This window comes from Heteronotia binoei, chromosome 17 (assembly GCF_032191835.1).
Source record: "Heteronotia binoei isolate CCM8104 ecotype False Entrance Well chromosome 17, APGP_CSIRO_Hbin_v1, whole genome shotgun sequence".
NCBI lineage: Eukaryota > Metazoa > Chordata > Lepidosauria > Squamata > Gekkonidae > Heteronotia > Heteronotia binoei.
This window is the reverse complement of record NC_083239.1, coordinates 18,753,805-18,767,021: the sequence shown is the minus strand read 5'-3', so window position 1 is coordinate 18,767,021 and position 13,217 is coordinate 18,753,805. Positions and strand designations below refer to the sequence as shown.

At 48.6% G+C, this 13,217-nt stretch overlaps 1 protein-coding gene across 6 annotated transcripts in view; it reads left to right on the top strand.

Moving 5' to 3' along the window:
• The window catches only part of ADGRB2 (adhesion G protein-coupled receptor B2), a 305,016-nt gene that overhangs the window by 277,897 nt on the left and 13,902 nt on the right, over positions 1–13,217 (top strand). For 5 of the 6 annotated variants that reach the window (XM_060257849.1, XM_060257848.1, XM_060257847.1 and 2 more), the window contains 3 exons: positions 3,818–3,913; positions 4,743–4,782; positions 6,739–7,403. In XM_060257849.1, coding sequence (XP_060113832.1) covers positions 3,818–3,913; positions 4,743–4,782; positions 6,739–7,403 — 801 coding nt within the window. Of the gene's footprint in view, positions 1–3,817; positions 3,914–4,742; positions 4,783–6,738; positions 7,404–13,217 lie in introns of those variants that run through there. The other variant, XM_060257850.1, reaches the window with a different exon arrangement.

Sequence of the window (13,217 nt, the reverse complement as noted above, 5' to 3'; positions counted from 1 at the left end):
TCCCCCCAGGGCCCCTCTTCTGCTACCTGTCACTCATGTCACCCTTGGCCAGTCTCACAGAACCTGAACTGAGAGTGGGGTTTTTTACAAACCTAACTCACTGCACTGTACCCTGAACCAACAAGTGCCCTGACTTCTTTTTAAGAACCCTCCCACCAAAACTTGTTTGTTTGTTTTTTTGGTCCCTAACCTGTCTCTCTTTGGGTTGGGGTAGTAGTAGTCTGGTAAAGTTTAGGAGACTAAGTGATCCTGCCTGTACCTGGCTACAGTTTTTAAAAGGCTACCTTGAGATGAAGGCAATCCTTGTTATATCCTCCTAGTTAAACTTCTCCTAACTAGATCCTGGGACAAACCTGATTTCCTTGCAAACTAGAAATCAGGTGTCCCCTATAACTTAAGAGAAGCTGTGGTTTACCCTATGGAAATCTAAGGATGCACCGGCTTTCAGTGGCTGAAAGCAAGATGCACTGCTGCAACCCTAGTCTCTTTAAAAGGGAGCCTGATGTGGCCTAGTAATCACGCTGCCTTTTATGAGAGACCTAAAATCTTTTAAAATCACCCCTTTCTGGCCTACTTGAATTTTGAAAGGAAATAAAGCCCTAAAGTGGATTAATTTTTTTTAAATTTCAAAAAAACACAATCCCTAAAAACACCCTTATTAGTGGAGCAGCCTATTTAGTGGCCCTAGCCAAACCAAGAGCACACTCAGATTCCAAAAATCACTCTATAAAAACAAGAAAGTGACCCAGCCCACACAGCCCCCACACACCCTCGCCAACCCCCACACCAACCAGAGGTAATTTAAAAAAACCAAAACAAAACCAGCACAATCAGAAAAGGCCAAGCAACTCAACTGTTATAAAAGTGGCCTTTTCACCAATGTCCCGCCCAGCCCGGGCTAGGATTGCGCGAGGGGGACCCCCCGATGCCTGCCAGCCGTTCCCGCCCTCCGTCACTGCCCCGAGAGCCTCCCACACCTTCCCAAGCCCCCGCAGTGGCCCCACCGCTCACCTGGGCTGACCGAGCGCCGACATCCACCCGAGCAATGCCCCGTAGCAATGTGCTCGTCTTCGGGTCCAAGGAGCCTGGCCGGAGCGAGACGTCGGGGAGCAGAAGGGAGAAGCCAAGCCCAGCGCCAGGCAAAGAGGAGGAGAGCCACCTGACCCGGGGCGGCGAGAGACGCCACACCCCAGCACACTGCAGAGGTCTAGGACGCCCGAGGCACGCCCAGGCAGCCCAGCCCCGGCACGCCTCTCCTGGGCGTCTGGGGCTTTGAAGGGGGGAGGAGCCAGGGAGGGGCAGAACACAGGAAAGGGGAGGACTGGGGCAGGAGGATAAAAGGGAGGGAGGCAGGAGGTCAGGGAGGAAGCTGGCTGGTGCTTATTGAGGCTGCCTCGCGCCGAGAGTGACAGGAGCCGCTGCACAGCCAGGAGGGAAACTGGGGCCGTGGTGAAGTAACCTGGCTCCCACCCCTGTTTCTGAGACCTCCGGGGAATGGCCGCAGAGTGCCTGAGGGGGGTTGCCCAGGATAGAGGGGCGACGGCAGCACCAGGAGACCGAGAGGGGCGCCCGGGGTGCGACAACCAATAAGAAAGTTCAGGCCAAATCAGTCAACAACACCCCCCCCCCTAAAACCAGAACCAGGAAAAGGGGGACAAAAGTGGCCTTTTAAACAATGAAAATTAGGCCAAACAGCACCCCCCCAAGAACCAGAAGAGAAAAGGAACAGCAGCACAACACAGCAGCAACAAATCAAACACAGAATACTTTTAAAACAGTAAGAAACTTAACTTTTAACAATACAGGGATTTTACCAACCCCTCCCCCCAACCCCCCCCCCTTCACCCTAACCCCAAGAAATCCAAGCCACCCAAATCAGGAAAAGTAAAAGGACACTGCACTTTTAAAAGTTCTCTCAATAAATTAAGATATGGGCAAATTGGCAATAATCCCCCACCCCAGGCCCCCTCCCCAAGCAGAAACCCCTAACCCCCTAACCCCAAATAAGCTACCCCACCACCGCCACCCAAATCTGGATAAGTAAAGGGACTCTGAGTCTTAAAAAGTCCTTTTACCAACTAAAATAAAAACAAGAACCCCAAGACTGTCTTATCTTTGAAGTCTTCTCTACTCCAGGCAAGTCTGGTGAGGCTGAGAGAGCAGCAGCAGCTGAGGCCAAGGACCAGCCAGCACAGCACAGTCTCTCTCTAAACACACACCACACACCACCACAGCAGCAATGGAGGAGTCCAGCCAGGCAGACTCCTTAAAAAGGTTCTCTGGCCCTACAGAGAGCAGATTCAAAAAATAGCACTGCTCTCTGATTGGCCAGACAATAGTGCTTACTTGGATACCCAAGTAAGCAAAAGATCAAAAGAACAACAATGTTGCTGATGGCTGGGCCATCAGCTACACAACAGCCCTGCAAAGCATGCTTTTGCAATGCATTTTGCAAATGCGTGCTTTGGATTGGCTGCTGGGGCTCCTCTTCCCCTTCCCCCCTTTCCCTGATCCCAGGGAGGCTATGGGAGAGGTGGGAAAAGGCTACCAAAGGCGGGAAAGGAGGCAAGCAGCTCCCCTGAGGCTGCAGAAGCCCCTTTCCCGCCTTTTGCATTGAATTCCGTATACTTCCGAATATATATACGGAAGTATACGGTGAGCCGTATTCAGCTGCCGCATAATGGGCCCCAATTGGAATCGGCTGCAGGCGATTTCAAATACAGCCAAATCAGTGGTGATTCGGCGGCTGATTCGGTTCGGCCGAACCAAATGCACACCCCTACTTAATGGCAGCTTGGAACGTGGGTGGAGACTTGGCTCCATTCCCTTCCATCTACCTGGAGACAACCTTCTTCCAATCCCATCCATCTGTGCTCTGGAGTTCCGAGCCCCTCTCCAATGCCTCCATTTATCTTAGTGGAAATGGGTGTTGAACGACTGTTCCATAAACATAAAACACAGGTGCATGCAGAAGTGGCGGGTGCAGTGCCTGTTGCTGCCAGCTGCCCACACATACCCACATCCCTCACTCTGCTGTCAGAAAGAAGGGTGCTTATAGCATCTATGTCCTTGCAGTGAAAACGGCAGATTAGCAATGCAGTTCCGTCCAGGTGCTAAGAAGGTCACCCGGAATGGGCAGGTGCATGTTTGGGGCACGCAAGCGGAGACAGTCACAATTTATACAGGCTAATAAACAAAAATCTTGAGGAGGGGTGGGGGAGCAGCAGGCATAATGCCTGCTCATAAATACTCTCAAGGTAACAGCGGAGACAGCAGTGAGGAATTTGTTATTTCAAAGCTGGAGGCAGCAAGTGAAGCGGATCACTGGGCTTCTCTCCCATCCATGCCTTGCCTCTGCACTCGCCCAGCCCACACACCCCTGAGGAATTCTCTGTCCCTTTCAGCTTTCATAAAGGTCTCATTGAAGGTGGTGAGCTAGGATCCCCTCCCACTGCCAAAGAGAACAGACAGCTGATCTCACAGCTCTGCACATCTGTGTGTGTGTTGCCAGATGGAGGGCCTCAGGGTCCCAAATTGGGCCAAGGACCAGCAATTGGTGTTATAGATACCAGAGCACTTCATTTGATTGACACCCAAAGCCTGTCCCATCTCATGCTCTGTCTCTGGATGCTGTTGAATCACTGCTTAGTCCAAGTGGTTGTTTGTGTGAGTCATTGGCCACCAAAGATCTCTCCACTGTATAAAGATGGATTTCACAGTGGGAAATGAGGCGGTGGAGAAAGTCCTTCAGCTAAAGTAGAGCCAAAACATTCCCAATTGGAACCCAATGACCAGATGGTTACCTTGCCTCTCCCAGGTGCAGGATGTGGTGAAGTGCCAGATTGGAGTCTGCAAGAGCGATGAGAACGAAAACTCTCCTGACTCCTGCAAGAATGGACAAGTCCAGATCATGGTGAGTGAGTGTGGGGCCCATGCCAAGGCATGGGGGTGGCAGTTGAGACAGGTAATGTGTGCCAGAGGAGGATGTACACAATGTAGCTGTGGAGTTTAATCTGACCATCACAGTCCAACCAGATCAGCCTTCGTCACCTGATGTGGTTGATGAAACATTTGAGCTGCCAGCTGAACAATAGTTGTTGCTCTCTTGAACATTTCTGAAGCACAAACATGGTGAGTTCTTCCTACGTGCTCAGTTTCATGTGTGCTATCTCTGGGGCTTGCCTAAAGATGCCTGGAAGGTTTAGGGCTGTAACCTCCCAGCTAATCATCTCAGCCTCTGCACCACACCAGTAAATGAACTTGACAGCTTCCACCATGCTGTCCATGTGCTGTTTTGGAAATGGATGCAGCTGCTTTGCTCATGTTTATTTATTTATTATTTATTTATTACTTTAAATTTCTATCCCGCCCTCTCCGCAAGTGGACTCAGGGTGGCATGTTGGGGCATGCATGTGCTGTGCCTATAATCATTTTAAAAGGTGGCTGAGCAGTCATCAGGTTTGGATGCCACCTTGGTGGACCAGGTTGGGCATATGCAATACCACCATTAAGCATATCCTGTTTCTGCCCATCTTTGGTATCCAGGCTGTAGTCATTGTACAAGTACTTTTCTCCCAACACTATGCCAGTCCTGAAGACAGCTAGAGCAACATATTTTAACCCCTTTGTGCCACCCATGATGCATTCATTTCTCCACTTCTACTCTCTCTGTCTCTTCTTCTGTCTTTTTCTCTCTCTCCCTCTCTCTCTTTCTTTCTCCCCCTCTTTCTGTGTTTTTATAGACAGATTTTGAAAAGGATGTTGACCTGGCGTGTCAGACAGGTGAGGCTCTTTCTCTTGGCTTCAGGAACACACTTTGGTTAGCAGAAGTTCAGAAATTGTGGCCTTTGGTTCTTTTAAAAGACAAGTGGCTTAGACTCAAACAGGTTGGACCAGTTAAATCTCCCCAAGACGTAACAGAACTTGGAAATGGGGGCGGTAGTAAAGCATATACTTGGTATGCAGAGGATCCCAGGTTCATTCCCCAGCATCTCCAATTCATGTGAAAGAACTCTACCTGAGACTCTGGAAAGCTGCTGCCTGTCAGAACAGAACAGGGTAGACTCATGCTTGAAAGCACAAAGCAACTTCATTGAAGGAGTGGGTTTGGCTCCATGGTAGAGCACCTGGTTAGCATGAGGAAGGTCCTAGGTTCAGTCTCCAGCATCTCCCTTTAAAAGGACCAGGTAGTAGATATTGTGAAGGTACTTTTTACCTGAGACCAGAAGTCAGTTTGTAAAAAAAAAAAAAAAAGTTGTGCCAAAGCTAATTAGCTCATTTATGCAAATGAGTTATGCCAGCAAAGCAGATAGTCCTGCAGGGAGACCTCTTCCTGCAAGATCAACTGTTCTACAGGCTCTACTGAGCTTCCTGGTTAAAACCCATAGGACAGAATGGAGAGATTGGGCCGCAGTTGCAGCGTGACCCCAGAGAAAGGGTTTGAAGTTTAAAACCCCTTCTCTAGCATCACACCCATGGCCCAATCTCTCCATTCTATCCTATGGGCCTATAGGATAGAATGAAGAGATGAATGTTGGAGCTTCCGGAACACTGCTCTTGAGAGCTCCAGCCCCAAGTGAGGCCTGCCTGAGACCCTGCTGCCACCACTGAGAGCAAACAAAGGTGACCTGGGTAAAGTTTTATCTCATTAGAAGACGGCTTCTTGTGCTCAGACACATTTGAGGAGTAGAAAATCAGACTTAGGCATTAGAAATGTGGCTTTTGTCAATACCAGGGACTCTTAGGCTAAGGTTCATTGGGCAATTGATTTTTCACCAGTTTTGAACTCCTAGAAACACATCTTGACCTTGAGTTTGCATACATGCATACAAAACTGCCTTGTACAGAGTTAGGCAATTGGTCCATCTTGTCCTGCCTTGTCTCCTCTGACTGGCAGGCTGAGAAGGATCTTTCCCAACATCTGCTACTTGAGATCAAATAAAGAGCCCTGTTGGATAAAGCCAGTGGTCCATTTAGTCCAGCATCCTGTTTCACACAGTAGCCAACAGTGTCCCAGAAGGCCAACGAACAGAACATAGGGGTCAAATACATCACCATTGTCTCTATACACTGATATTCAGACGTTTGCTGTGGAGGTTCCCTTTAGTCACCATGGCTTCTAACCACTGGTGGACCTCTCCATTATTATTATTATTATTGTTTATTTATATTCCGCCCGTTCCCCCATTGGGGGCTCAGAGCGGAGTACATCAAATAAAATAACACAATAAAATCATAATAAAACTAATTACAACATGATTCCAGTTCCCTTCTAAATCCATCTTTGCTCATGGCCGTAAACTGGCCACAATTAAATTATCTTTTGTTGATGTCATAGATTGCACTTGGGACCTTTTGCATTCAAGATGGGGTTCTACCATTGAACCACATTCCTTTTTCTTGGCATCCATCTTTCAGTCTCAGAACCCTTAAACTCACAAGGGGCATGCAGCTTGTTCATGTACAGATTACCCAAAGGACTTCCAGATTGTTCATTAATTCCTCTGTGGGTTTTCTGGTTCATGGGCAAGCCAGCCATGTTGTATATGGTGGTCTGGACTGGCTCCTGGGATCCCCATCATGAGTCCTTAAAGGTTGGTATAAATCTTTACTGAAGGGAATCTCCCCCCTCTTTTTTTCCGCCCCCAATCCTTGCAAGGTGGGGGGTTTCCTTTAGAGCACAGATACCGCTTAGTTAGATCAAGAACTGTTCTATTTGACTGCCCTTTTCCCTCCAAGTCCTCTTCAAAGAGGTTAATACGTGCAATCCGGCCACCATCACGAGTACCTTGTCGCGCATCTCCCTGGATGGGGATGAGGATCCTAAGCTCAACACCAGCTCCGAGGGTGGCTTGGGCTTCTCCACTCTCCCCGGGAATATTCCATCCACCTCGATCCTAGTCCAGGTGCCCAAAATGACTCACAATGTGGTAAAGGGTCTGAACGAACTCAACGACCCGCCCACCAAGAAGGACATCAACTTGGATGCCACACGGGGGCCCGTCTACATGTGTGGTGAGAGCAACCTGCGGCAAATGGACTATGGCTGGCTACGGCCCCAAGAGGCTGCCATGGAGAGCAATTACATGGTGCTGCCACGGCGGACAGTGAGCCTTAAACCCTTCACCAGGGAGGAGGGCAAGCTCAACATCAAACTGGATGAAGCGCCAGGCATGACCAAGGTCCGTCATATGATGGAGGCCGAGGCCTACCCTTCCTTTGCCTCGGTAGACCACATCAACGTGAACTTGAACCAGCCCTATGGGACAATGAAGCACCCGTACAGCCTCCAGTTCAAGCAACAGCCCACAGTGCGGCAGATCTTGGCCTCGGAGATGTCAGAGCGCAGCCGCACCATGCCACGCACCGTACCAGGTTCTGCTATGAAAGTGGGCTCCCTGGAGGTAAGAGTGATAGTTCACATTTGCAGAGTGTCAACCTATCCGATGGTGTATGTGGGAGTTGATCTTTGCTATAAGTACCTGTGCATTCCAGGTTCCAATGTTTGGTCATATATAAGCAGGCACACAAAGGTGTTCTGAAGAGCCCACAGGTGTAAAAAATCATATCTGAATCAACTCTCACTGTACAAAATGGCTCTGTGTACACATATGGGAGGATGTATCTGCTAGCTATTCCTTATAAATGAGAGTTACAGACTGATTCTTAGCATGTTTGCTTGGAAGAAAGCCCCATGCAGTCAGTGAACTGTACTCCTGTGTAACTTTTCATAGTGATCATGACCGTAACACTTGCCTGGTTGGGTCTGGGAAGGATGAGAAGCCACCATTGCTCCCTCCACCCCATCAGTCCTCCTGTTTGCTGTTCATTTATGGCAGTAACCACCTTGAGAGCAGCTGCAACCAGAGCAAAGACAGATGCAAGAGCTGAGGAGGACCAGATGGTGTGAGAAGGTGGGAGGCTGACGAGCTGCTTCTTTTTCTCTCTCCCAGGCCCACCAGGAGGCAGATGAAAGTCACAGCCTTGTGCACAGTTATCAGGGAATAAGGTCCATTAAAGTCAGGGACACACCTAGGGACAGGCTGAAGCCAAGTGTGCTTATTTTGAGCATATCACCCACTTCTGGTTCCCTTCTTCTAAGTTGATACGTGTGTAGTCTGGGCAAGGCATTTGCCTCTACAAGCACAATTCCATGTGTAAAAAGAGCCAAGCTGTGAAGTTGTCAGACTCATTCAGTTCAGCCCTTTGCAGACTGTGGCCCTTCAGACTGCAGGAGGAGGAGGAAGCCAGAACATTTACATTGAAGAATTTTCCATTTAAAAATTCTGTCTACATAGAGAGATCCAACATCATGGAGAATAACTTCTCCCTGATTTGCTACTTTTCTCTGTGCAGACGGGTGCTTTTTTAAAAAAGTAGGAAATGTAAGCAAGCAACCCCCACTGGCTGTGAAGAATTCAGCAAATGTTTCACTTTGTGAGTTGGCTGATCATGCAAGCTGGCTGTGTCTACAAACACAAGCTTATTTAAATAACGGATTACAGGCCCCGTATGTATATTTCACATGCTGTAAGAGGGGATAGTGTTCAAAATTCTAGGTTTGTTCTGGTAAAGCCATAAAAGAATATACTAATGTGCATGTACAAAAAAACAGGTTGCTGTTTTGAGTATGAATTAGGGGCATTGCAAATGTCACTGTAAATCTGTTAGGCATTTACCTTTTTTCCAATATAAAGAATGGGACTGTGAGCCAATCAAATATATGTTTTGCTTGCATCGAGCAGTTCGAACAGGTTTGTGGCTGCCTGTTGGTCAGAATCTGACTCCTATCTGGTTGGAAATCAGGTGGGAGTCAGGTTTTGATCTCCCAGCACTTCCCTGTATTCTAGCCTTGTTGTGCAGGGATACAGAAAAACTTCAGGGGGGATCAGTTTGATGTAGCGGTTAAGTGTGAGGACTCTTATCTGGAAGAACGGGTTTGATTCCCCACTCCTCCACTTGCACCTGCTGGAATGCCCTTGGGTCAGCCATAGCTCTGGCAGGAGTTGTCCTTGAAAGGGCAGCTTCTGGGAGAGCCCTCTCAGCCCCACCTGCCTCACAGGGTGTCTGTTGTGGGGAAAGAAGATAAGAGTTTGTAAGTCGCCCTGAGATTCTGATTCAGAGAGAAGGCGGGGTATAAATCTGTGGTCTTCTTCATCAGAAGCTGATTCACACCTACTAGGGCAGGGGTGGGAACAGTGACTCTCCAGATGTTTTTTGCCTACAACTCCCATCAGGCCCAGCCATTGGCCGTGCTGGCTGGGGCTGATGGGAGTTGTAGGCAAAAAACATCTGGAGAGCCACTGTTCCCCTCCCCTGTACTAGGGGATCACCTTGGAGTAGGGTTCTGATCCACCCCATCTGATAGGGGATCACCTTGGAATTGGGCTCTTTACCCAGCTCCCAGGCAAAATTAATATATAGGGCAGCTGGAGATCAGAAATTATCAACTCCCATTGCAAAAGGGACAGAAGAAAGAGGTCGCTTCTCTCCACTCTCCTTCCAAGCTTTGGGAAGGAAGAAGCCAAAAGAATGCTACTATGTACTTCATTGCAAAATGGAAAAGAGAAAGTACCAAATCCAATGGGTAGGAAGAAGACAAGGCAAATCAGCTGGGCTTCTGCTTACTTCTCTGCAAAGTTTGCTACCTCTTAGCAAGTTCAGGGATGCAGCAAAGGGTCCAGCAGAGCGTTTTTTGGTAGAAAAAGCCCAGCAGGAATCATTTGCATATTAAGCCACACCCCAACACTAAACCAGCTAGAACTGTGTTCCTGTGCATTCCTTCTCAAAAAGCAAACCTGGGTTCCAGGATTGGAGATCAGAAGAACCCAACTTCCAGCTGATCAGCTGGGAGTTGGCTTGATTCCTCTTTCCTTTAAAAAACTTCGTTGGGGTACAGAGCAAAATTTCCTTAGCAAGAGATCAGAAGCTGACTCCCAGCTGATCCCACCAGTGAACAAGTTGCAAACAGCTAAACAGTCCATTGAGTATTTGGCTGCCTGAGCACCAATGGTGAACAGGATGTGAGCTAAATCAGCTGTTCAAGCATCCCTAGTATTAAAATGAATTACATGGAAGACTTGGTGTGCATGAATTCCTTCCTGTAACAGGTGGTGGGTGTATCAAAGACTGGGTTTAGATGTGCTACAAGCTTACTGGTATAACAGTTGCAATCCCCCCTCCCAAGTAATCCTTTGAACAGTCATTTGAAGAAGGTGCTTAGGATGCTCTGTTAGAGATTCCTAGCTCCTGTTTACAGAACTACAGTTCCCAGAATTCCAGGGATGAGTGATCGACTGTTAAACCAATTTTAAGTCAGTAGTCCATGGAAGAAAGAAGGGAATGTAAACAGGGCTCGAATTGGCTGTAGGGACAGTGTAGTTAGCTGCATTGGTCCAAAGCAAAATCTACAAAGATAAACCAAACCAGCACAACAGGATTGTTTTGTACTTTCCAAAAAGACAACCAGTCCCCTGCCTGAGCCCGAAGCAAGGATGTGGTGGTGGTGGGGGATCTGCTCAACTGCATGTGACATTGGACCATCCTTATCTTTCCTACCTCTTCCCACTTTGCTGAGTGGTGTCCCCCCCCCCCCCGCCTTGGCATTGTGCTTGGAGGGGCAGGGACTTGATTCCCACCCTCAAGGCTGGATTTTCAAAGAGAAAGAAGTTGCTTGAATAAAGCCAGTGGTGGGAAAACCTCCCGTCAGTTCACTGCTTGGTTTCAACACATTAGGGGTTGCAAACTGTCTCACTGGCTGAAGCTTCAAAACAATTGCTTTGTGGGGACAAAAATGTATTGGGGTTGAGGAAGTCCTCCTGGGTGTTAACAACAGGGGGTGAGTTATGCAAGATAGCGCCCTGACCTAGATGGCCCAGACTAGCCCAGTCTCATCAGATCTCAGAAGCTAAGCAGGCTCAGTCCTGGTTGGTATTTGGATGGAAAACCACCAAGAAATCTAGGGTTCCTATGCAGAGATAAGCAATGGCAAACCACCTCTGTTCATCTCTTGCCTTGAAAATTCTATGGCGTCACCTCCTGTGATTTGATGGACCTTCCTACCACCATGCAAGATAGCAGAGGATGGAGATCAATGAGAGAACAGGGGGGGGGGAGGTGCATTGTGCATCCTAGATCCTCCTCTGATCCCTGCACCATCCTAGTCAGTCATGGAGGATAGAGGACCTGACAAAGTCCTCTGCTATAAGAGCCTCTTGAGGCTGAATGCTAGCATCCCTAAACCCAAGCCTGACCCTCTCCAGCCACTCCCATGATGTTTTCTTGGAATTCTCTGCCGGAGAGCTAAGAAAAGGACTCCCATGTGATTTTTGCTTACTAGCCACCATCTGGTTAGCAGGGCCAGTTTTTAGAGGGGGCAAGTCCTCTTTGCTTGACATAGATTGTCAGTTAGCAGCTGGACCTGCCAGACACACTGCACTGTGGCTGGGACCTCCTGCTCCCCACCTGCTCTCTGTGTGCTGCTCCAGGAGCACCTCTTTATCTTCTTTGTGGTCTCTGTGCAGTCCCACACATGGATTATCCACCAGGATCGAACCCGACCTCGGAGAATTCAAAGCAATCTTGGAGCATTAATTTTGGCACGCGCTTCCTCTCATCCCGGGGAGGAGGCATCCACTGCACATGCCTAGATGAGAGGGAGGCGCTTCACCCACCCAGTTTCTTCTTTACCGCCGCCTGGGATACACCTACCTCGCTGAGTCTCCTCTATTCATCATGATCTTCATCTTTTTCCTGCACTATTCCGCACCGTTTTTCCTCACCGTTAGTTTTCTTCTTCAACTTACTGGTATCGTAAAAAAATATATATATTACTATCCCTTTCTTCTATTTCAGCCATTGTCCCTCTCCTTCCCCTCCCCGGGCGGATGGAAGGAAAAGACAAAATCACTTTCAAAATGTGTGTTCGGTGCGCCTTAAAAATTCCATCTACCAACGGTCATTCTTTATGCCTTTTCTGTCTGGGCGCGGCTCATCGTACCAACACTTGCCTGCATTGTAGCCAGTTTGGGAAGCAAGCAAGAAAAAACTGCGTGGCTAGACTCAGAAGTCACTTGTTAGAGTCTTCACTGAGCCCTATGATGTCCCATACTTCGGGATCCCAAACCTTGCCATCTTCCCTATCTACTCAAAAGAGAGTGGCTCGACCGGCAGCTTCCGTGGCCTCGGTTCCCAGTAAGCCTAAGTCCAGGAAACATTCAAAGAAGTCTGACGATTCTAGGAAGAGACAGCGTACAGAATCGACTTCTAAGGACCCTTCGACATCACCAAAATCGAAGTCTAAAACAAGCCATAGACCCTTGGATTTGAAGTCTCCAACAATGACTTCCGCATCGCACCCGACTATCGACACCGCGACCTCGATACAGACAGCACCGACTCCATTGGAAGCCTTGGTGCCCATCGATACCATACCTCTCGAGGTCGTACACATTCATTCTCGGTCCCCTTCAGTTCACGGATCTTTACCTGACAAGATCCTCGACACCGAATCTCCAGATTCCAGCAGAAGTCAGCGCGCAAACATTCTTGGCGCACACTCATTCCGGGAGGTCTCGATGCCTACCAAACAACAGATAGTGACACCCACATCTCCACTCCTAAGAGAACCCTCGACACCGAGAGAGCCATCCACTCGAGTTCGAGCCGAGAGATCTCGAAGTCATCATAGGGAATGCTATTATTATTATAGTCCATCGAGGTCCAGGTCACCATCTCCTCGCAGATACCGAAGATATTACAGATCACCATTTTTGGATTCCCATCGGTATCGATACAGTGAAGACCTTCGGTGCCATGAAGACTCTCGGTACCATGAGGTACTTTACCATCCCTCACATCGGGATCAGGCATATCGGGATGACCAGCCTCAGTACTGTGAAACTCCTTCACATCGAGAGCAGGCATACTGTGAGGACCGTCCTCTGTACCGTGAAAGCCCATATCATCACCCTAAACACTACACTACGGTGTCGAAGCCCCTGTCTCCAACCAGATCAACCTCGGTGTGTTCAGTCTCTTCTGCTGCACAAACAATCTGCTACAATAACTAAGCCTCTTGAGACACCCATTGAGACTCAGGAAGAGTCCGAAGCTGAGCAATCCGACTCATCCCACTCCACAGCCTCGGCTCCTCCTTCACCGGCATCCGACATTATCAAACCTGCTGACCTTTCACCCTCAGAGGGCTCCAAATCCTA